Source organism: Xyrauchen texanus, chromosome 43 (genome assembly GCF_025860055.1).
Source record: "Xyrauchen texanus isolate HMW12.3.18 chromosome 43, RBS_HiC_50CHRs, whole genome shotgun sequence".
In the NCBI taxonomy this organism is placed as follows: domain Eukaryota; kingdom Metazoa; phylum Chordata; class Actinopteri; order Cypriniformes; family Catostomidae; genus Xyrauchen; species Xyrauchen texanus.
The window spans coordinates 25,610,938-25,636,187 of record NC_068318.1 but is presented as its reverse complement, the minus strand read 5'-3'; the positions used below and the strand labels follow the sequence as shown (position 1 = coordinate 25,636,187).

Genomic DNA, 25,250 nt, shown 5'->3' with positions numbered 1-25,250 from the left:
GTAGATGCTCAATAGTTTGGTTCACGTATAATATGCATTTTACTAGAATTTGAATAAGAAGTGAATTAAACTTCTGCCTACAAACAGACACATACAGGACTTCCTGGAGAGTTCAGAATGTCAAAATGAAAGTGTGAGGGTTTAAAAAGTGCATGATTTAAACATATTACTGTCGTATTTGTAATTAAAAGTCAATAATAATAATAATAATAATAATAATAACAACAACGTATTATTATTATTATTATTATTATTATTATTATTATTATTGTCATCATTAGTATTTGTTTACAATTTATAACAGTATTTAAGTATAATGGGTTCCAAAAAATAACTGTAAATGAAAAGTGGACTTATGCCTTACAACTAAATTGAATAAAAAAAGAGATCTGAATCCTTTAAAGTCCAGATGCAAGTTGAAAAATGTTTGGAAAACAAAAAGAAAAAAAAAAAGGCAAAAATAAAACACTGGTTTATTTTCTACTGAAGACTTGAAGAATGGAATTACTGCTAATATTTTCTGCTACATTATCCAAAATACTAGTTAATAATAAAGTGTTTATTTATAAGCTATACATTTATATTGAAATAATGTGTAGTTAGAGGTTTGTGTTTCTTTACATATTAAAGAGTACTCCCAATTATTTCCACACAATAATGTAAAGATATTCTAAACTGATTATGCAAAAAAACACCTCTGGTATCGGCCGATACGGAGATTTCCAATATCAGAATCAGAAGAGAAAATGTGGTATCGGTGAATCCCTAGTCTCTATGATACTCTGGTCCCTAGACATGTCTCGGATTCCTCCTTCCATATAGTCAAAGCCTGTTTAATCGTCCACCAGGTGAAAATCAGGTATCTTAAAGTGAGTCCACTCAAGCACAGTTGTGTGAATCACTGCAGACTCACAGGAAGTAAGTTAAATAAATAATTCAATGCTGGCCATTCTGCTAAACTTAGAAATACAGTCTAACACAATATCACATCTAAAATCTGCACCTCCACAGGCAACATCCTATTGTGGACGTCTGACTGTGGTGTCATGACACAAAACGAGAAAAACATTTTTGTGTGGCACTACAGCCACTCCTTCACAATCCACTCTTCCACATTTTACATTCAAGACTACAACACCATTCACCCCACCACCAGATTGTTTCCATAACAACCTTTTTTACTGTTAAGTGAGAGTGAGGTATCCCAATACCGTGATCTCATCAGCTCAGTGCTGACTGATTGACTTTTCCCTCCCTATGATCCTGGCTGCCTTTGCCAGGTATCGGATTGTTTCTTGTTTTCTGTGAAAAGTCAATGGGCGTCCTGTCTGTTTTGCAGAGCCATTTTAAAAGTGCAATTCATTTCTTAACTAAAACTCACACACGGCAGACACACTCACTGCTGGAGGGCTTGTGTTTACACATTTGGGTGTTTTCTGCTTTTAAGATGGAAACAGAACTGAGAGTTTCAGTTTGGTTGAGGCACTGCAACACCACGAATGTAATACTGCAGCTGCAGAAGTCCTGTTCGATTCAGAGACAATGCGAACCACAAAATTACTCAGAAAAACAGAGTTGATGAGAGAAATAGAGGCGAGCAGTCATTTCGTGATGCCTTTGATGGCAGTTATAGAAGAAAACAGGAAATCAAGAAAGATCCTGAAAAACTTCTTCCCTTCACTATGGGTAAGTTTGTCCCTCTGGCATGTGTGTGTCAACCCATTCACTGTCAGGGAGAGTGTGTCTGTCTGGGTCGTGACTGGAAGCTCCTGTGGTGGCGCTCCTTTAGTCTAATCATGCTTCATTGTATTCATGCTTAAAGGGACTGTTTATCCAAAAACTTGAATTAAGTCTTAATTTACTCATGCTCATGGTGTTATAAACCTAGGAGATGTTAGGCAGAATGGCAGCCTCAGTCACCAATCAATTTCCTTATATGGAAAACAGATGCAATGAAAGTGAATGGTGTGTCCAAGACAAACATAGAATCCAAAATCCCCTTTTGTGTTCTGCTGAAGAAAGGAAGTCATACAAGTTTCTTAAAACACTTATCCACAAGTTGCTACAGGGGGAAGTTACCTATAATACATTTCCTCTAGTGATGTCCCGATACCATATGTTTGATAACGAGAACGTGTATCGATACTTCCTTATTGGTACTTGCCGAAACGGAGTTTGATACCACTTTTGTTTTTCTGAATTCGGTATCAACAGTTTATTGCAATTTTAAATGAATGAATTCATTAAAACTTTAATCAAGTTAAAACATAACAATTTATTTTAAACATAATATTGTATTATTTTTATCAAATGAAGTGCTTTTACATAGAACCTCACAGCACCAACCATTACAACAATGGAGTTATATTTTGTAAAATAATGTACTGCATAACAGAGCATCAAAGATGTGAGATATTGTTTAAATATAAAACAATTACTATTGGTAGTATTATTAGTAGTAATAATAGAAGTAGTAGTAGTATTACAGGGAATATTACACAACTATAGAATAGTAGAATAGAGCTTTTAAGTGGTTATGTGTTATGATGGTAGCTTCTCAATTTGGAAAAGCCGGTCCCTACATGACTCAAAGGGATTATTAAACAGCACATTTAATTCTATTTAATTAAATAAATATGTAGTTTGTATGTGCCTCATGCTAAAAAGTGAATTAGCGCTCTGGTCACTGTCATATGCTACAAACAGAGCACATAATGCTCATAATTAGGGCTGCAACTAACGATTATTTTGGAAAAACTACAAAACAAACAAAAATAATATATATATATATATATATATATATATATATATATATATATATACACACACACACACACACACACACACACACACACACACACACACACACACACACACAGTATCTCACAAAAGCGAGTACACCGCTCACATTTTTGTAAATATTTTATTATATTTTTTCATGTGACAACACTGAAGAAATGACACCTTGCTACAATGTAAATTAGTGAGTGTACAGCTTGTATAACAGTGTAAATTTGCTGTCCCCTCAAAATAACTCAACACACAGCCATTAACGTCTAAACCGCTGGCAACAAAAATTAGTACACCCCTAAGTGAAAATGTCCAAATTGGGATATATAAATAAATCAAGCTTTTGACTTGTACACAACTATTACACAAGGTACAAACATTAATTGATGCTCAAGAAGACAGCACACTACTATATGCATACTATACTTTATGTAAATATCTGTAATGTAAATTCTGTAGGGCAGCACTAAATAAAAAAATATATTTTATCTTTATATATATTTATATAAATTATGTAAGGGCGTGAACATTTATGAGACAAAAGAGAATGCAAATGTATCTTCTCAACAATATATGCTGTTTATTAAACCTCAGATTAATGGGTTATCAGCTGTCTTCCTTTTCTTTGGCTTTCTATCTTGTTTCTGAACAGCAATTTAAAATCGAGCAAATTTGTGATTTGGTGACTAAAAACAGCCATTTGGCTCCTTAATGTTTCAATTTAGTAGCCAATGGCTCCTAAGTCATGTAACTGGAGCCCTGTTATATGTGTGGATGGTGTAATTTAGGCTTTGACCACAGGGACATTTGTTGAGGGACAGGGTGGGGTTGGGGAGGGGAGGGGCATATAATGAGAGTTAAGTTGATTCTATGTGTGTATATGTTTTTTATTCCATATTTCACATAAGAATCAGTAAAAATTTTAATAGCAAAAGACACTTGACACGCAAACTCTGCTTATACGGAACGGCAGCTATGGATCCGCTTTATTTCACAACGATTGCGCTTCTGTATTTACTTATTTTGTTTTTGGATTATTCCCTCATGCTTTGCGATTTACATCACTTGAGATCACCTGAAGCTTTTTGGAAAGGTTAGAGTGTGTCTGGACTCTGAGCTGGATCTTTTTTCTCTCCTCAATCAAGTGCGAGCTGCAGTGCTTCTCTTGCACGCTGTCATTAGTTTCATATGACCTCATGATCATGTTAAAATTTTATACGTCGACTAATCGTGTCACGATCACATGCGTTTACAGTATCTAATCTGCAGTTTCTAGTGTAGTGCTCTTTTCTGTTAAGTTTTGGTTCCATGTGGTCCCGTGTTGCTCCGCAATTTAATTTTTATTTTAGTTCTACACGGTTTGTGTTGTTCGTTATATGTTGTTTTAATATATTACGCGTGCTAAGATATGTAATCATTTGTGTATCATACCGAAGGCCCTGTATCCGCTCAGTTCGGTGCATATACTGTTGTAGCCCTACAACATAAAGACAACAATATATTGTGCTGTCCTCATGAACTACACAACAACATGCATACAGTGAGACCAGTGTGGTCTGATTCAAGAACAAATGACAATTCTTACGAGCTGGTCCTTTTTAATAAATTGGTCAAAAAGACTTGCAAATTAGTCTCAAAGTCAAGAGTTATCAGCTGAAATCAGTCTAACAACTTGCTCAACTATCACTGAATAATTTACTGAATTAAAATGCAGGAAGAAATCGTTGGATTTGCAAAAGCTTTTAAGGTTCATGAATTAAATCTCTGAAAGATATTCAATTATTTTGCCCAAATAAGAAATATGCATTTTTTTCAAATGGTATAGAAGTTTTATTGCTATTTGCTTTTTTATAAGATAAGAGTTTATAGTTAAAAGTTGCACAAAACTGTCTTGGAGAGAATGAAACGCACGAGCACTGTAAACATCATGAGATTGCGTCTGCTGAGCTGCATCTCTGATAACTGTTTAAATGAGAATTTGTTGCACATCAGTCTATACTTTTGGTAACACAATTGCATGTAACAACACAAGGAACCGTGATTGGTAGTTTACATGTCACAATCGGCTCCTTCACATCCAAGCAGGTGATTCTTGCCACCTTCATGGCTTGCAAAACTAATCCGCCATATTAGAAAATGTATTGGCTTCAGCGATATAATCACTCGACCACAACAAAATTGTATTGTTTTTGTTTAGTATAGAGTTAGAACAAATTATGAGCAAAAAGCTCCATGAAATATGTGGATGGACTAGGGCTGGGCAATAGGACAATGCTATCGGACATCAATGATATCTTACAAAGATCCCAATGCCAATTGCGTCACTCGTTGACAAACGATGATCGACAATATCGGGAAATGGCAAAACCATGGATCTGGGAAGTTGACAACTATAATAAACAGTAGCCCAGTGTGTGAAACTAGCACCCGCCACCAGCAAAATGCGATGAGGCTGAATCAAGTCCACAAGCGTCCAAATGTATTTCATGCGCAGGTAATTTGCTCATCTACCCACAACAGGCGGGCCAACTGTAAGACATCTCGGAGTGGCATATGACAAGAAATTCTGTTAGTCACAAAGACACGCAATTGAAGAATCTTTGTTATATTTTATTATAAGAACAGACAAAATAAAAGCTCATTGCTCATGTCTGATTTACTGTTTGTTCAGAGGTGTGCAGCACAAGCCCGTCTTTTGGAACACATGCATGTAAAGAGTTTACATTCTTTTTTGTCTTTCATTCATCTGAAAATTTTTTGCAAGAATAATGTCCTTTTTGAGAATGCTGCAAATTATCTCTGATCATCTCAGGAGGTGCTGTAAGTTTAGCTTGCTTTATTTCCACACGTTCAGCATGCATTGTGAACGCAACTCTGCAGGTTCAGTAATATATATCTGTGACAAGAAGGTGGGTGTGGTCGGGCCGTGATGGAGCATGGCTGGTGATGAACCAGCTGATGAGTGGGAGAGCGAGATAAGGGGCAGCCGGAGGCACCAGTTCGAGAGAGACGGATGCAATTGCTCCATTACGGCCGGCCATGCCCTCCTCCTCAACACAATATCTTTGTTTTAAAGAAACAAAGACTAAAATTATTAAATCATAAAATAATACAAGACACATTCACCTTGAACCGAACATGGAGTTCCATTTTCTTTTCTTTAGGCAGCATTAACTGTATTAACAAAACGCAATACAAACAAATTCGATAAGAACACACATTTGGCAGCAATATTTTGGGAACACAAGGGAATTTATTAGGCTTATTTCTAATGTTTATTATTGTCTTTGCATTTATGATTGTCTTTAGTTCTTAATCTGTAGGCTATTAGTAATTGTCCACATGTTGTCGTTAATGGATGCTTATGTGATGGCTAATGGAGCCGTTGGGAGATGGTAAATGTTTGGATTTGAGAAGGTGGTTAAATAAGATTTTTTTATCACTTTGTTATTTTATTGCTTTTTTAGTTTAGTTTAAAGTGCAATTTGAATTTAGAAATGTCCTTTATGTTTTTTGTGTTTCAATAAATTAATTACATTTTTAAAGCAAAATCAATAAAGCAAAAAAAATGTACCGACCCTTGGCAGGGGGGTTGAAAACATAATCGTATATTGTGATTTTTTTAAGGCGATTATCGATAAAATAATTTTTACATATTGCACTGCCCAGGGATGCACTGATCAATCGGCGACCTATCACAAACATGTATAGATTCAGGGCCGTTCTTTTTTAATTGCAGCACACATAAAATCACACACTGTAACTCTAATGAATGCCTAACTTGCCTAGCCCTCGAAGAATGACATTGCAGCCACTAAAGTGTGAATTACTGATAATTCTAAGTATTGAAATTTACACTTTCAGACATGCTGTAATTCAGATGAATATGCCAGTATGTTTTAAAAATAAAATATTAAACGTGTATAAATTATATGGTGCACATTTTCAAGAGTCATTACAGTAGTAATTCGGACTCATGGTACAGTTATGAGAGATGATAGAGATAGAGAGGATAGAGATTTTGCAAACGGATTAAAAAAACAAACAAATAATAATGATGCAAATCTAAGTATAGTTTACACTGTATACGTGTCATGACAATTTGAGCGATTATGAGTGCTTTCAATCACACCAACATATGCATTCTCAGTGTCACTCAATCAAGGCGCTCGAAATCTCTCATCAGTCACTCAGAACACTATTTTGTGAGATGGGGGATTTCAATCAGAGATATAGGTTTATCGCATTACTACTAATGACAGCAATAACAGTTTAAAGGAATGTTCTGGGTTCAATACAAGTTAAGCTCAATCAACAGCATTTGTGGCATAATGTTGATTATCACAAAAATGTATCATGACAAATCCCACCTTTTCTTTAAAATAAAAAATAATTACAGTGAGGCTCTTACAATGGAAGTCAATAGGGCCAATCCGCAAACATAAAAAATAAATATTGATGATTAGATTGGTATCAGCCTTAAACTACCTGATCGGTGCAAAACTAATTGGACTCGATAAAGCAGGGAATGAATCTGGAACTGAACAACTTTTCTCGTAGTAAGCGAAGTATCTGCTCTGAATTAGATGGCTATGTCTGGCAATCAGGGACATCTCAAAACTGAGTGGCCGTTCTCAGTGTGCACATGCTAATGAGGCAGACAGGAAACCATTAATTACACTGGTCACCTCTTCTGTAGAAACTCGAGACTAGCTTCCATTTCCATAACAAGCTTTCAAAGCTCTTTTAACGACACAAGAGGCCACAGTCCCAGTGGAAATTAAAAGCATGTCGAGACACGCCATGATCTGTTGTGATATCACAGTGTGACACAACGGCAGCAACAAACATTGAATGGAAACCATCTCAGGAGACATCAGTGGCAATGGCCACATTGGCTACCAATGACAAGCTCATTTCTAAGACTCTAATATATCTCAAGAAATTAAACCGAAAAAGGAATTAAGAGGAGACACAGGAGCTGGGGAAAAACTCATGATTGTAGAGTGTAAATGATACCACTGTTGACTAAGAATGTGCACAAGCACTCAACTAATCGAGTAATTGTTCTGCACAAGCTATTCAAATATCAAAATGCAACCCGAAAATCGCAAATTGATTTTCCTTTCCGCAATTGCCTGCCGTGAGCTACACTGTATTACTACCCTTTAAATTTCTCAACAAATCTTGCAGTTACAATTGAGTCCATGGGGGGCGCTGTGGATGTATGAAGAAGATGTGATGGCATCTGTGCTTTCAGCAAAGCCAAGAGTGGCAATATATGTAATATTTGTATTCATATTGAATTCTACTCCGTTGGTGTTCTATTCTTGTTGGACTCCAACCAACCGATAAGGTTCTAATTCTATGGTGGGAAAAAAAAAAATGCTAAGTGGTGTGAGAAAAAACGAGAAACTGAAAAGTTTATCAGACCAGTATGCATGTACACTCACCTAAAGGATTATTAGGAACACCATACTAATACTGTGTTTGACCCCCTTTCGCCTTCAGAACTGCCTTAATTCTACGTGGCATTGATTCAACAAGGTGCTGAAAGCATTCTTTAGAAATGTTGGCCCATATTGATAGGACAGCATCTTGCAGTTGATGGAGATTTGTGGGATGCACATCCAGGGCACGAAGTTCCCGTTCCACCACATCCCAAAGATGCTCTATTGGGTTGAGATCTGGTGACTGTGGGGGCCATTTTAGTACAGTGAACTCATTGTCATGTTCAAGAAACCAATTTGAAATGATTCGAGCTTTGTGACATGGTGCATTATCCTGCTGGAAGTAGCCATCAGAGGATGGGTACATGGTGGCCATAAAGGGATGGACATGGTCAGAAACAATGCTCAGGTAGGCCGTGGCATTTAAACAATGCCCAATTGGCACTAAAGTGTGCCAAGAAAACATCCCCCACACCATTACACCACCACCACCAGCCTGCACAGTGGTAACAAGGCATGATGGATCCATGTTCTCATTCTGTTTACGCCAAATTCTGACTCTACCATCTGAATGTCTCAACAGAAATCGAGACTCATCAGACCAGACAACATTTTTCCAGTCTTCAACAATACAATTTTGGTGAGCTCTTGCAAATTGTAGCCTCTTTTTCATATTTGTAGTGGAGATGAGTGGTACCCGGTGGGGTCTTCTGCTGTTGTAGCCCATCCGCCTCAAGGTTGTGCGTGTTGTGGCTTCACAAATGCTTTGCTGCATATCTCGGTTGTAACGAGTGGTTATTTCAGGCAAAGTTGCTATTCTATCAGCTTGAATCAGTCGGCCCATTCTCCTCTGACCTCTAGCATCAACAAGGCATTTTCGCCCACAGGACTGCCGCATACTGGATGTTTTTCCCTTCTCACAACGTTCTTTGTAAACCCTAGAAATGGTTGTGCGTGAAAATCCCAGTAACTGAGCAGATTGTGAAATACTCAGTCTGGCCCGTCTGGCACCAACAACCATGCCACGCTCAAAATTGCTTAAATCACCTTTCTTTCCCATTCTGACATTCAGTTTGGAGTTCAGGAGATTGTCTTGACCAGGACCACACCCCTAAATGCATTGAAGCAACTGCCATGTGATTGGTTGATTAGATAATTGCATTAATGAGAAATTGAACAGGTGTTCCTAATAATCCTTTAGGTGAGTGTATGTGCATTATATCTCTGAACAATAACATGTGAAATAATAAAAATGTAATAGATTTTATGCAGTTTACATATGTGCACTATGATACACATGTGTGTACCTAATGCCTTCAGTATCGCACTGCGTCTGAATTCGCCTACTTATACCTACTATGCCCTTAAAGTGTGCACACTTTTTGTTATGGAAAAGTTTTTACAAAACATTACCAAACTTATTAAAACCACTTTTCTTATCATTATCTCTATCCAATGTGTGATGTTCACAATGTGTTGCAGATAAAATCAAGGATCACCTACTTAACTAGGAACAAAGTCAGGAAGACAGAACACTTGAATGACATTGTGCTGGATTACTTTATTTATTTTTTCCTTTGGCGGCATCACATACAGTTTACATTATTATAACAGTACCTTGAAAGAAAATCTGACCTCCACTATATTTCAGTGATAAAATAAATATAATTTTTTTGGCTGAAATTTCTAAAGATTATTTTTGAGAAAGAACCTCTTAAGAACACAAAAGCGCATCCACAATAAGCAGTAGAAATACAGTAGATGGACATTAAAGATGGTAAGATGAGGATTATTAATTACTCATAACCTTTTCTGATTTATGTAATTGGAGCCACTTGATCTTTCGCAAACATTAACGAGCGCATCAGCATCTTTGTCCTATAGCGAGAACAAAGTAGTTTCTCTCTTCACATTGTTCAACCAAACTTACATTACATTTAATGTTGTAAAACATAAAGCAATTATACGGCATCTGTCTTACCGCCATGTTTGTAGTATTTCCACGTAAGACAATTGTATTTCTGAAGCGAATGGTCAAACATCTCTTCTGTCGTGCAAGGAATTGTGGGCAATATTAGCCAAAAACATGTTCACAGATCAAACGGATCTAATTCTAAAGTCTACCAGAAATAGTAGACCAGGGCTCTTCAACTACTTTCTTGCAGGGGCCAGATTATCCAGATGAAAACTTGGTGGGGGCAAAACATATCCCTGTATTCATCTTTGCCATTTTTGACGCACGTAGCATGTTACTTAAAAAAAACAGCTTTAATACTGTGCATTTATTCATATTAAAATAGTCACAGGGTATACTGAATTATCCTTTTTTAAGGTCTGGCCATAAATTCCTTCATAAGATCTGGCTGTATAGGTCTATACTTTCATTTTCTTTATAAAATATCATCCTATTCAGTGAGGAAAAATATAAAATTGCAAATATTGTGAATTTGCACACAATAGCCAGTACAGGTGCCAGATTGTTGTGCAGCTAATCATTGGCAAAAGAAGAACAAACTGAGTTGATGCTGTTCGTGATTGAGAGGGCTGACTCACAGCTGTATAGAACCAAATATAATCAGGATAGTTCAGTTTCACATATCACTTTTTTATGAGCCATACAGACCCTGAACCGATCAAACACAATCGTTTGACCCTTCACGAATAGTGAATAAAAGCATAAAAGCAACTTATCAGCGCATTTTCTTTGAACGTTTGGTTTTCATAATAGCATACAGTATGTGCTGACAAAATTTTTGTAATAACTGCATTGAACATTTTTTACATTACTGTTTTGTAGGTTTGACAGCATTCCACACAACGAAGCAATTTACATAAATACACTACATTTGGCCCTGCGATGGACTGGCGACCTGTCCAGGGTGTCCCCCGCCTTTCGCCCAATGTTAGCTGGGATAGGCTCCAGCCCCCCGCGACCCTGTACACAGGATAAGCGGTTGACGATAGATGGATGGATGGACACTACATTTGATTGAAAAAGACACTATCAAAAGCTCACCTTAATGGTACGTCCATGTTTAGCAAAGCAGTGTAACTAAACTATCGCAAGAAAAGCTTAAACATGTGCTCCGGTGTGGACAACTGAGGATGGCTGAATGCTGTTGCACGTGCCATTGAGCGTTGTTAAACTCACTTCTGAATGCTGAGGCCTCAGTTAGTTTTACACAGAGAGTGCTCTGGTATTTCAGATGGCAAGTCATTTTAATCAAAAATAAGTCAGGGTCCAGACAAAGATAAATGGCAGTCCAGATTTGGCCTGTGGGCTGCCAGTTGACTAGCCCTGTAGTAGACCATCCAGGCAACTTGGGGAAACTCATTTCCAAATACTACAATTTGGGACACCCTAATTCTAATCTCAGATATTGTTTAGAGTGGATATGGACTGGATAGAGATGCAGGGTTTGTTTCTATGTATGCTCTGTTTGAGTGTAAATGTTTTTAGCTGTTTTTTTTTTATATATTTTTCCCCACTTTTATTAATGCATTATGTTCATTTCATTTATTCTCCCCAAAAGGATTTTTAAACACTTCTTGGTAATGTTTGTGAATAAAACAAAATATAAATTTTACGTACCTGTCATACTTGTTATTTTTAACTTAGTATAAGAGTAATCGAAAATCGATTTCCTCCAGGTTGCGGAGGACGAATCTCAGTTGCCTCCACGTCCGAGACCTTCACCCTGTTCTCCGCGGCATTTATGCACAACTCACCAAACGCCCCACCAAGAGCGAGAACCACATTATAACAACCACGTGGAGATTAGCATGCCCTAGATTCGAATTCAAGACTCCAGTGGTGGTAGTCAATGTCTTTACTCGCTGAGCTATCCAGGCCCCCCTAGAGTCCTTGACTTTACTAAAAAAATGCCCATTCCTACGGAGCACTACCATTCACACAATGTGCAGTCAAGACGTGTGACAAGAACGATTAGCTGGCTACTTACGGTCTAAAATCAATTTTACATGTACAAAAAAGTCTGTGCAATGCCAATAGAACTGTCTTAATCCTATTGCCTTAGGATCCTCTCAAATCCACGTTCTCTGCTTCACACGAAAATAAATACAGCTCTTTCTGCACTGATGAGCTCTGCTTTCCATTTACTTAAACAAAACAAAAAAAAAAAAACGTAGAATACATTATTTTTATCTATCCCTGTGGTATAAGAAAAAAAGACACGGCAGAAATGATGCGAAGGAATGAGTGAGAAACCCTTCCGTGTCTCCCTGAAATTGACAATTCAGTTCTCATAACCTGCCGTCTGCTGGGGAGTTCATATTGTTTTAGGAGATACAGGAAAAAAAATAACAGTGCTGCCTTCGAGCAAAAATGTTTTTCTTTGTTTCAACAGGATTCCAGGGACCTGCAGGGAGGAAAACGTCGGAGCCATTTTTGATGTTCAAAGAAAAAAGGTTAAGAGACCAAAACTGGCAAATAAAGAGAAAGAAAAAAACCTGTCTGGAAATTTTGGGAATGTAACAGACTTTGAAGACATGTCCTGTATCTGAACACTTTTCTTTGTCTGAAACCTGAGCCATTCAACATCAACAACAAAAACCCTCTGCGAGTCACTCAAAACCAGGAAAAATCTATTATCGATCTTAGCTTGTTTTGGGACCAAAAGAAGAATCTCCCAGAGTGGGAGATACTCTGAGCTTTAGACCAATTTACAGAGTAAAAGAGGAAGAACTGCATTAGCACAAAAGATACGGACACAAAGACACCTATTCATAGCACTATCCACAAATCCCTGCAAATCACTTCAGATGGACAAACACATCACTGACCACGAACTCATCATAAGTATCCCACAATGTGATTACAATTTCTGTCCAGGATCAAACCTCAAATGCATCAGTCTGCACTACAAGTGCTGAAATTACAAAAAATAATAATAAAAGCAAAAAACAAAAGACAGCCTTTTTAATGCATTGCAAACAAGAGATCAGCATCAATTAATTCTGACCTTAGGTTGGGCACGCCGAGGAAAGGCAACCTTAGGATCAATCTGTGCAGAAAAACAGAGAAAAAGAGAGACAGAGGACATTAAGAGACAAAAATGTATGTTTTAAAGGAATGTTATGGGATTTTAAAACAATTTAACCTCTGCCAAAGATGCTATCGATTACCCCAGAAAATAATTCAGACTTTTCCGTCAATATGTATAAAAAAAAATAAAAATTTAATGAAAAAAATAATAAATTCACAATTATAGTAAAACACGTTACAGAGGTATTCCAGAGGGTTTAAGAGCAGAAATGTGAAGCCTGTACTTTTGTTAAAGCGCTATTGATTCTTTCGTTCAACGTTGTCATAAAGATACAGCTATAAAGATGTCTTAATTGTCCTTTAAGCTATGGGACCACTTTTTTTAGGCAGATAAACTTTTAAAGTAACAGGTAAAGTTATTTTAGCAACATTTGTTAATAATGCATTGGCAATTTAAGTTTCACTCGCCAAAACATTTACTGGAAAGCGGCAGAAGAATTTGCCAAAATTGTAATTACAACACATTCACTGATTTTATGGCACGTGTAAATATACTTGTAGCAAATATTAAAACCTGTAGAAATGTGTCTAATTAACTATATGCAAAAAAAAGAAAAGTACATTTTAACATCCACATACTTAAAATAAAGTTCTTTGAGACCTTGTTGTATTTCCAGTATAAAGTACATATATTTATGATTATTTGTAATGTTTGTTGTAATGTATCATGTACCATTTTTTAATCATGATTAATCACATAAAAATGTGTGATTAATTAGTTTTTTTGCAAATAAAAAAATGTAGCGATTTACAGCCCAACTAAACAAAATTTAGCTTGTCAAAACGAATGTCTGTGTTACCAGATGGCATGCTAAAAATGCTGTCGAGAGAGCTTAATTTGTATAGAATCCAGAACACTCTTCTAATGCACAATAATCACAATACACTTCATACTTTAAGAAATCTTCAACATCACCAAGCTGTAGAATGAAAAATTATTAAGAGCGGATCAGTCATTCTCAAGCATTGATTTTAACTTTAGGGTTAATCTGATACACGGTTTCCATTTTTAGCTTGTCAACTTGCTAATTTCAGTTTTTGTTCCATCTTACTGTTGAACTTGTGTTGAAGTGTACACAAAGAAAGAATTAGAGAAACCATTTCAAGCTACACTGTCTTGTCTCAGCCTTAATACAGCCTCTTATAAAGAGAGGAGTTTCAACAATCTCATCCAGACAGATGTAGTCAAGAGGAAAAACATAAACAGATCGAAATTGGGCTCTTGCAGGAAATTACTTGTCCATGTTCAGCAAGGCAAAGGCTTTAGATTGTAGCAAAACTCCCAGCGTAGATTTTAACGCTTGCCTGAGGGCTTTACGGCATATAAGTGTGTATCATTACAGACCCAGTGCCTTTCTGAATAAAACACACACACAAAACACACACGACTGCTTCCCGCTGAACACCCTGGACATACGCATAGTCTCAGATGTCAACTTATATTTTTTGTTGTGCATATGAGGTTGAAGGGAAAAAATATCAACACCCGTCATTCTTTTTTTTTTTGGTGTTAGGCTGTTGGCAAAAACAAAATGTTCATATATAGAGAGAGAGTTCACGTAAAGAGATCAGTGAACATGACCACCAACAATAGAGCTGCACGATTATAGCAAAAATCATAATTGTCAATTATTGCTCTTTGTATCTTTTAAGCATTATATTGTATTGTATTTTATATTGTAATAATGTTTGTTAAGGTAAGGCAAATAAAAATTATTTTAAATGGATATCTATGGTATAGAATAAATACAATTATTGATTTCTTAAATTATTAGTTAACATACAGTAAATAATATGGCATTTTTAAGTAAATCAGTAAATTTTACTGTGTTTTTTGGGGGATACTACACTGTTACAGGAAGTTTATTATTTCTGTTTCCCTCCCCTTGTCCCCTCCCTCATCCAGGTGGATGGGGATGACATGCCGGCAGACAGGGCTTCGGGCACGCCCTCCCTCAGTTGTCATTACAGATAGGACGGAGGACTAATCCAAGCAGCTCTGATTGGCCATTGCCTTTTCATTGCTCAATGGACATGTTAGAGATTGGTTAGAATACTCAACCGCTGCAAAAACACATTGTAAATATAAACCATTGATGCAACAGGAGCAGACTTAAATTGAATGCTGTAATTGTCAGTGTGGCAGGGTGAAGGGTCACGATTCTACACACCCGGTCCCTTATCAGGCTAATCAAGCCTCCGAGAGGGATAAAGGCCGACTGCGGAGGGTTGTGCGAGAGAGAGAGATCGTTTACTGACATGTCCGTCATGTGTGTGTGTTTGTCTTTTGTTTAAGTTTATAATTAAAATATTTTTTATATTGACCACCTGTTCTCGCCTTCCTTCTTTCCATAGAACTACGTTACACTGGTGCCGAAATCCAGGAAGGGTGAGGGATACGACGTAGTAGAGTTCTCACCACTACCGTCCACCCCAACGGAGCAGCCACGGCCATCTGCCGGGGGACGAGGAGCCCGGCGCCTGGAAGCGGAGGACAGCCGCTGACCGCGAGGGGAGAAGGGGCTCCTAACCAACCGCCTGGAGCGGTCAGGGCCACTGCCAGGGGCGGAGGAGTCCCCTACCAGCCGCTGAAACACGGCGGGGTCTGAGACCGCAGACCGCGAGTGGGGAGGGGCTCGCTGTTGACCGCCTGGAGCGGGAGAACCGCATCAATGGGCAGTGGAGATTCCTTCTGTTCCCCAAGAACACGGCGGGGTGTTCTGTCTGCCAGGAGCTGGAGGACTGCCTCCGATCCGCCAGAGAGGCATGGCTGTCGTCCGTTAGAGGGTGGAGGAGTGGCCGAGGAACAAGCTACGGCGTATAGGAGAACTGGCGAGTACATTTTTTTTTTTTCATCTCTCTCTCCTCTCTCTCACTCCCGCTCCGCGTTGGCCTTTTCCCTCTCGTTTAAATTTTACTGTGTTTTTTGGGGGGTACTACACTGTTACAGGAAGTACCCCCCCCATTTTTATTATTTCTGTTTCCCTCCCCTTTTCCCCTCCCTCATCCAGGTGGACGGGGATGACATGCCGGCAGACAGGGCTTCGGGCACGCCCTCCCCCAGGGAAAGGGGGGGGGGTGTACGTCATGCCGGGGGCTCCCCTGCCTGAGCGAAAGAGGGAGGAATGTGGCTGGGCGGAGGGAGGGGCCGGGTCGTGATTCTACACACCTGGTCCCTTATCAGACTAATCAAGCCTCCGAGAGGGATAAAGGCAGAGGGTTGTGCGGGAGAGAGATAGTTTACGGACATGTCCGTCGTGTGTTTGTGTCTTTTGTTTCAGTTTATGTCGACAAGCTGGTTCTCGCCTCCTCCTTTCCATCGAACTACGTTACAGTCAGTTTTAACGATTACATAATTGTAGCAGCCATACTCGTAATTGCGATTCGTTTTTCGATTGATTGTGCAGCCCTAGTCAACAGTGTCATTTTCACAGAAATGAGACACTTTTGTCTGATGAACTAATTTTTCATCATAATTCCATTTGACTGGGCCATGATTGTTATCTCCCCAAATTAGGTCAATTAGAGAAATGGATTTTGTAACACCTGGGTAGGGAAGCCCTCTCTGTGATGAATTCAATGTAACAATTCATTTTTGCAATTAGCCTGAGGCTTAACCAGTTCAACCTCAATTACTCCATAGAAACAAGACCATGTGAGCAGAAACAATATTATACTTTGAATTTCAAATAGGTAAAAAAATATATATATATTTTCCCATCCATTTCCAAATGTTGCAGTTGTCTGATCAGATCTTGTATAAATCATAAGACGCATTTATGGGGATGGGATCATGACCTTATTCTGAATGTCATCACTAATTACACCTATAGGTACAACCTCACCATTTGTCAACATTAAAATTTGTCATTAACATTTGCTTGTGCTGTATAAGACAAGAGTTTTATTTTACTATCAAGACGAATGCTTAGTTCAGGCCATTCAGTTAGACGACCTAATCACAGCCATTTCAAAAAGTATAATGACCATCTTAACAGCCAGCAATAACAATCTGAAACAAACTGCAGACAACTGTCATTAGGCCAACATAGAATTTAGACCAGAAGGCACGATGTATAAATAAAGTCTTTTGTGTGTGTTTATTTTCAGATGAAGTATTTAATGAGGCTATTTCAGCTAAGCACTAACAGTTTAATATGTCAGTTGCCTTTTACTGAGTTCAGTGAGATCAATTCCTTAGACAAACAAAGAATCAAAGTCCAGACCTTTCAACCAGAAATGTGTTAGGAAAACACAAAGGCAGCAAGATGCGTGTCTAGACAACATATTCAACTATGGTACCCTAAAATGCTAGCTAGGTAGGCAGCAATAAGACCCCTTTTCCACCTGGAATTAAGAAGCATCTCAGGTGATCCGATTACATGTGGTCAGGCGAGACACATCGCTGTTTACACCTGGTCGTTTAAATGCGTCTTCTGTGACCACTTGTGATGTTTCATGACGACATACATCAATCACCATGTTAGTATGTAAAATAAATTCAGAAAAGACAAAGAAAGTGCGTAAAGAAAATGGTGCACTATTTCTCCCTGATGCATCTGAAATTTTATCCAAAATACAGCATTTCAAGCAGAATTGTCTGTTATTTTAGTGGATTAGTTGAATTAACCTGAACTGTAGATGTTCGTGCTTCTCATAAGTGTCCCTGCATGTTGACATCAGACACAATAAAGAAGATGTGTGAAGTACACATGCTTGTGTGTGTGTATATATATATATATATATATATATATATATATACAGACACTTATATACATACAATGTATATATACACAGTATATATGTGATCCAATCCCCAAAAACACATCTTCATACCAGGTGGAAATGGGTCAAAGACATTCTAAGACACTGCTTATTACTGTTCAAATATGTCTGGAATATCTATTCTCAAAGTAACACTTCAAGAAGACATCACTCAAAGTGTTTACTGTTCCCGTACACTGTACAAAACTCTGCACTCATGGCAGGAGACGAGATAACAACCCCCCACAGTGCTAAAAAGCTCAGAAAAATCTGATTTCAGCTGAATACGAGTGACGCAGCACAGCCCTGAAACCTCAATGCCAGTCATAATTATTCATTACTGTTAGAGTTACAGACAGCACCACATATGCAATATTTTCTGTAGCACAGAAGACTTGAAAAGTGAAAGCAGCATGTGGTGTAGTCAATCCAGGTGCTCGTGTACAGTTTGTGACATTTATGATTTTTTTTTGTTTTTTTCTATGAACTAAACAAACTAAAGAAATCAACTCACAGCTGAGAAGTGTTATTTACAGAATGCCAGCAAACCGACTAATGTAACAATACATTTTCATTATAAACCTTCACATTTCCCAACACGCTTGGGGTCATTTCTTTCAAGTCAACATTAGTTTTTAAATCTGTAGACATTCTAAGTGATAGGGGGGTATAGTATTTAACTAATTTTGTTTAAATTTGTTAAAATACAGACAAACAAAAACAGACCTGCACAGTGAGAGTGCAAGTTTATTTTATGAAGACATACACAGGGAAACATCAAATTCCATGTGGGTGTAAAATATGTGTCCATGTAAGTCTAACGTAGCTGTGAATAAAAAGCAAGGGGAAACCCAGAGATGTCCATTCAAAATGAGATCACATGTGAATAACAGTTCTCTTGAGTGATTTCCCAGCCGAACAGGAAAAGGACACATTTCATCTCAGAGTCCTTGAGTAAATGTCAGTCTAAACACCATCAACACAGATGCCAAATTAATCTTTCTGCACAACGTTCCATTTTACGGCTGATACCATTTGCCCCCTGCACAAGTAGGAAAACTCACAATCCACTCAAATCCATTCCAACTTTTTAATAAAGAAAACAGAAATAAACAGTGAGGAGAAAAGAAATGAAATACTATTTGGGAAATAACTACATCTGAATGGCATCTGTTTCACTGGATATAATACCTAAATAATCACTAAGCAGCTGTTCATTTCCAGCACCATGAAATATTACACAGTTAGATACATGAACAGATTAAACTATCAGACGTTATAAAGTGACATACCATCTTGGAGTCTAATTCGTGCTGTGGTTGAGCCAAGACTTTATCTACACTGGAAACATCTGCAAACGTGATGAAGCCAAACCCTCTGTGGAACAAAACACTGACGGTCAGGAGATAACGGCATAAAAGAGACATAGTACATTATGTATATTTGTAAATCTGCTCAGTCATATATAGTACACAAATGGTCAGGGGTGTAGCAATCATTCTATCTACTTTGTACATTTTACATTCATCCCCCACTTTTGGCAGATAATCAGATAATCAAAGACAATTGCTTTTGAAATTGTGTCAGCCATACCCCCTCCCCCTGACACACACTTTTTAAAAATTCCTACACACCCTGGTAAACAAGTATACATAAAAGTATATATATATATATATATCTTAATCAATTTCCTCCAAAGGATTAATAAAGTCCCATTCTATCCCATATATAGTGCACTTATCATATGCACAATAGTGCACATAGTAATAGTACACACATAAAGTACAAATGCATAATGTATGTATAAAGTACACGTAAAATGCTCATAGGGCCTATATTGTTTTTACATTTCTTTTATACACATATAAAGCATACAAATTTAGTGTACATTATAGAGCACAAAGTATGCATGTATAGTGCACATATAAAACACATTGTCTGGTATGTTTGCAAATCTGCTCTGTCTTTTATTATGTGCAAATCTGTTCAGTTTATTTTGCATGTTTAAATGAGTCTCTCTCTCTCTATCTCTCTCTGTTGCTGTTCAGTCTTAACTCAATGTCAGATTTCATAATGGATCAACTTTCTATCCAGCTCTTCTTGATCTGCCCTCAGTGCAAATGTACTGTGTGCGTACTAACAGCTGAAAACAGAGGCAGTAAAGCAGGTGTGTTTACCTGGAGCGTTTGGTGGTGGGGTCGCGCATCACCATACATTCTCTGATCTCCCCGAATTTACTGAAATATTCTCTAAGGCTGTCTGAACACAAACACAAGGACAAGGACAAAAAAGGGTTACATCGCGTCTCAACAGCAAGCGCCGCGACAAACTTAAACTGCAAGTTCTGCTATGTGAACAGCTTCGCTGATTGTTATGAGAGCTTTCAAGTTTTGACGCGTCGCTCGCTCAAATCACAATAACCTTGAATGCAGTGACACACACCTGCACTTACAAACACAAACACATACACAAACACACACACACACACACACACACACACACACACACACACACACACACACACACAAATACTATACAGCTCCTAGTGCGTGCAATGGATGGAAATGTGACAAACAACACCAAAAACATAAGTTCTCCTTACCTGGTGAGGTTTGCCAGCTGAGGCCACCAATAAACATTTTACTGTAAGAAGAAAACACAGTATAAGTGAGTCCAGATGTCAAAACGGCATTTTTTCCGTGTGAATTACTTAAGATACGCGACCTACGAACAGCTCGAGCTGAAATGAGCCGTTAGAAATGACCTGTCAATCAAACATCAGTAGAACTGCGCGAGGAAGGACACTCGCACGCGCTGAAACAGAATCAAACTACAAACACACACGGGCGCGCGCGAACACTCGTCCTGTCTTCTTACCCCGGGTCGTTTTGCGAATCGTTGGGGCTTCCAGAGGTGACTTGACTCGCGTCCGTTTCCATAGCTCCAAGCCCAACCAACTCCGGACACACGCATTCACACACACACTCACACACACACAAGCTCTGCAGACTCAGCTCAAGGTATTCTACCGAACCAGGAGCGCGAGCGTCACACGTGGGATAGGCGCAGCTTCAGCCCCTCTCACGCCCAGTGAAGAGAAGGGGTAGGTGGGACAGGGAGCGTCACCCAACCAATCCGATTGACGCAATTCGAGGATCCCCGCCTACCAGACACGTAAAACCACGCCCTCTGTTGGCCAACAGCAATCGTGGATGGCAGAAACCTCAAAAGTGCATCCAGTTCTTTAAAACAACTTGTAAAGTTTACACATGCATCTCCTTCTGAATAAAATACGACGATTTAACATTGTTTTAAAATTCAAATCCAGTGTCGCTTTTTGTCATGTTGACATATAAGTTTGAAAGCTTATCAATAACCCGAAGCATAAATTATTAAATCACACATGGAAACATAATGTTTCTTAATATTTCTTTTAACTTTAACTCAGGATTTGAATATTTTAATCCAATATTGTCCATTAAAACAGAAGATGATGGAAAATATTTTTTGGAAAATATGACTTTCATCAGTCATATTGAATGTAGGGGTGTAGTCGGGTCGACACGCACGTATATGCAGTAGCCTACTTCTTTCCCAGGGCTGTTTGTGTATAACAACTTCTGATCAGATCAGAAGATCAGAATGAGCTTTATTGGCAAGTATGCTTACACACACAAGAAATGTGTCATTGTGACAGAAGCTTCCAGTGCAAATGCAACGGTATATACACATACAAACATGTACATTTTAACATATATACATATAGTGATATAAAAATAAAAAATAAGATATAAACATAAAAAAAGAGAATATACAATGGAGCAATAATGTTGTTTAAATATTTTATACAGATATACAGTTATGTGCAGGCAGGGTTGGGAAGAGGTTACTTCTGAAATGTATTCCACTACAGATTACAGAACACATGCTGTAAAATGTCATTTTAACATATTCCGTTAGATTACTCAAGGTCAGTAACGTATTCTAAATACTTTGGATTACTTCTTCATCACTGGTAGAGTGTTTCACTTTTGACTATAAAAATTCTGCCAGAACAGTAAGACAAAAAACACATGTTAAAAATACATTCTCTGAAAAAACGAAATATCTTATGCAGTGTTGTTTCTAAAAAAAATTTAAAATAAAATGATAAATCTAATTGATCTTGTTTTAAGGATTTGTAGATATTTTACAGGAAAACAATACAAAAATTTGATTCAAGAATACGATTTTTGCCCTAATATCAAACTTCTTACTGGAAAAAAAAAGAAAAAATTATGATCCAATGTGAATTTTCTTGATGAAAATATATGAATGTGCCTGGTAACATCTAAAATGGCTAGAAATAGCATTTTAGCTTAGCATAAAGCTAACCATTTACATAAGGTTTATTACTTACTTCTCTGTCTGCTTGAATGAAAGTAACACATCATAAGAAAGTGTTTCGCTGCTGTTCAAATGCACTTTGGATCGCATCATTTAAATATGTATAAATGTTTTCCATCTAAAAGGACAAAATAGTAAATGAAACAAATGACAATAAAATGCAAAGTAATCACTTCATTAATTAAAATACTTTTTGAATGTAACTGTATTCTAATTACCAGTGATTTAAATTGTAACTGCAGTGGAATACAGTTACTTGTATTTTTCCTCAACACTGTGTGCAGGTGATGTAATGTATTCTAAGGATCAATATTTGCATATACTCTTGGTATACTTGTTTTGCTGCTTCAGAAGTCAAGGGCGTAGATTTGACTTGAACATTGGGGTATGCAGTGTGAAGCATTTACATCTTTCCTCCCCGGAATCTACACCCCTGTCAGAAGTCCATAATCTACTGTCTTTCCCTTTAATTGTAAACTAAGCTGCTATTTTGGGAAACTGGAGATTCTTTGATGTAATTGGTGCATTATCACTTGAATTAAACCACCCCCCACCCCTGACATCCATTGTCACCGCCATCATCGACTGAGGGAATTTTTGACAGTGAGTTATATACATGTTTCTGCTCTGTTTGATTTGATTATAACTTGTGCTTTGGCAACTTTGTAACATACAGTCATGCCAATAAAGCAACTGAAAATGAATTTAATTGAGTGGCGAGAGTCAGCCGTTTGTTCCGTATTTTAGCATCACACACCCAAACTGCAGAGAATGTTTCACAAATTGAGAGAAATTGACCTGAAACACACACATCTTTCATGTGGATTGTGTGAGATATCGGCTGTTGCTTTACACAGATGACCAATGACAATCAGCATATGTTTTCCGTCAGAAGCTGTATAATTTAGTAAAAATCAAGTGCATGTTAATTGTTTCCCACCATTGAGATTTTAAAACACCAGTAAACACACCTATTCCTGGCATGCCATTGCCTTTTATTGCATATGGCATAGCTCATTCTGGAAGAGAGAGGTAATAAAAACTCCATTAATTCAAAATAAAAGTACAGTAGTACAGGTGCAGTTAAAACACAATGTTTATTTCCCTCATGATAAACACGATTTACTGCCAAAAACAATTACACTAATCCAAAGAGAAATACACTATCTTCATGTTAAGCCTTTTCTCTCCCTTTCTCTCTTCTTCCTGGTCATTGTATTAAAGCATTTTTCATTTTAAATTTAGTAGGGGACATTCACACTGAACGCGTTTGTTTCCGTCCAAGCTGTTATCCAATGTAAAGCAGCATCTCGTGCAGGAACACCTGTAAATAAGGGTAATTCCTACAATTCTGTGATATTTAAGTTCCCATTAAAAGTGTACATATATTTATGTTGTTTAATTTAAGCCAATTACAATTTTGATAGGCTTGTTAAAAAGAAAATACTATTTATAAATGTTATACACTTCTATTGGATTAAAAGTTACATTTGATTTAACTGAAATAAATGAAATCCGTTTCTATTGCACTCATTTCCTTATGTCCCAAAAACTGCACGTCAAGCATCTTTGACAAAAATAAATGCTAAATCGTTGGATTTCTATTTTTCCCCCAGATACAGTTGAGTTTAGTATTACATTCTCTCTCTAGCAAGTATTCGTTTGTGGTAAATGTGTCATTTTAACACTTATAGTGGAGGTTTTTTGTGTGTCACTTGCTTTATTGTGCACCCTGTTATGTCATGATACCATGACCTTTCATGGAAGATATATGTTAGGAAATTACATCACACACACACTGGAGGTGTACATCAGCCATTCTGCAAAATTACGTTTTTATTTTTATTTATAATTCTATACATATACATATATTTTCCTTTATTTTGTTGTGTAAGTCATATATGGTCAAGCTTAACATGCCCATCCTGTTATGGGAAGATATATGGGAAATTTATATCCATCCATCCATCCATCCATCCATCTTCAACCGCTTATCCGAAGTTGGGTCGCGGGGGCAGCTGCTCCAGCAGGGGCCCCAAACTTCCCTATCCCGAGCCACATTAACCAAGTCTGACTGGGGGACCCCGAGGCGTTCCCAGGCCAGTGTGGAGATGTAATCTCTCCACCTAGTCCTGGGTCTTCCCCGAGGCCTCCTCCCAGCTGGACGTGCCTGAAACACCTCCCTAGGGAGGCGGCCAGGGGGCATCCTTACCAGATGCCCAAACCACCTCAACTGACTCCTTTCAACGCAAAGGAGCAGCGGCTCTACTCCAAGCTCCTCACGGATGACTGAGCTCCTCACCCTATCTCTAAGGGAGAAGCCCGCCACCCTTCTGAGGAAGCCCATTTCGGCCGCTTGTACTCGCGACCTAGTTCTTTCGATCATGACCCAACCTTCATGACCATAGGTGAGGGTAGGAACAAAAATTGACCGGTAGATCGAGAGCTTTGCCTTTCGGCTCAGCTCTCTTTTCGTGACAACGGTGCGATAGAGCTGAGTGCAATACCGCCCCGCTGCCCCGATTCTCCGGCCAACCTCCCGCTCCATTGTCCCCTCACTCGTGAACAAGACCCCCAGGTACTTGAACTCCTTCACTTGGGGCAAAACCTCATTCCCTACCTGGAGTACGCACTCCATTGGTTTCCTGCTGAGAACCATGGCCTCAGATTTAGAGGTGCTAATCCTCATCCCAGCTGCTTCACACTCGACTGCCAAGCTGATCCAGTGAGAGCTGAAGGTCACGGACCGATGATGACATGAAGACAACATCATCTGCAAAAAGCAGCGATGAGAT

General features: G+C 38.2%; 1 protein-coding gene across 3 annotated transcripts in view; it reads right to left on the bottom strand.

Annotated features, from left to right (window-relative positions):
* LOC127636126 (RNA-binding protein Musashi homolog 2-like) overlaps positions 1-21,120 on the bottom strand; it is a 242,305-nt gene extending 221,185 nt beyond the window's left edge. For 2 of the 3 annotated variants that reach the window (XM_052116534.1, XM_052116536.1), the window contains exons 1-5: positions 20,947-21,120; positions 20,672-20,712; positions 20,247-20,328; positions 19,362-19,446; positions 13,223-13,264 (exon numbers count right to left, since the gene is read on the bottom strand). In XM_052116534.1, coding sequence (XP_051972494.1) covers positions 13,223-13,264; positions 19,362-19,446; positions 20,247-20,328; positions 20,672-20,712; positions 20,947-21,008 — 312 coding nt within the window. In that variant the 5' untranslated portion in view covers positions 21,009-21,120. The remainder of the gene's footprint in view (positions 1-13,222; positions 13,265-19,361; positions 19,447-20,246; positions 20,329-20,671; positions 20,713-20,946) is intronic. The other variant, XM_052116535.1, reaches the window with a different exon arrangement.
* Positions 21,121-25,250: the final 4,130 nt, after the last annotated feature.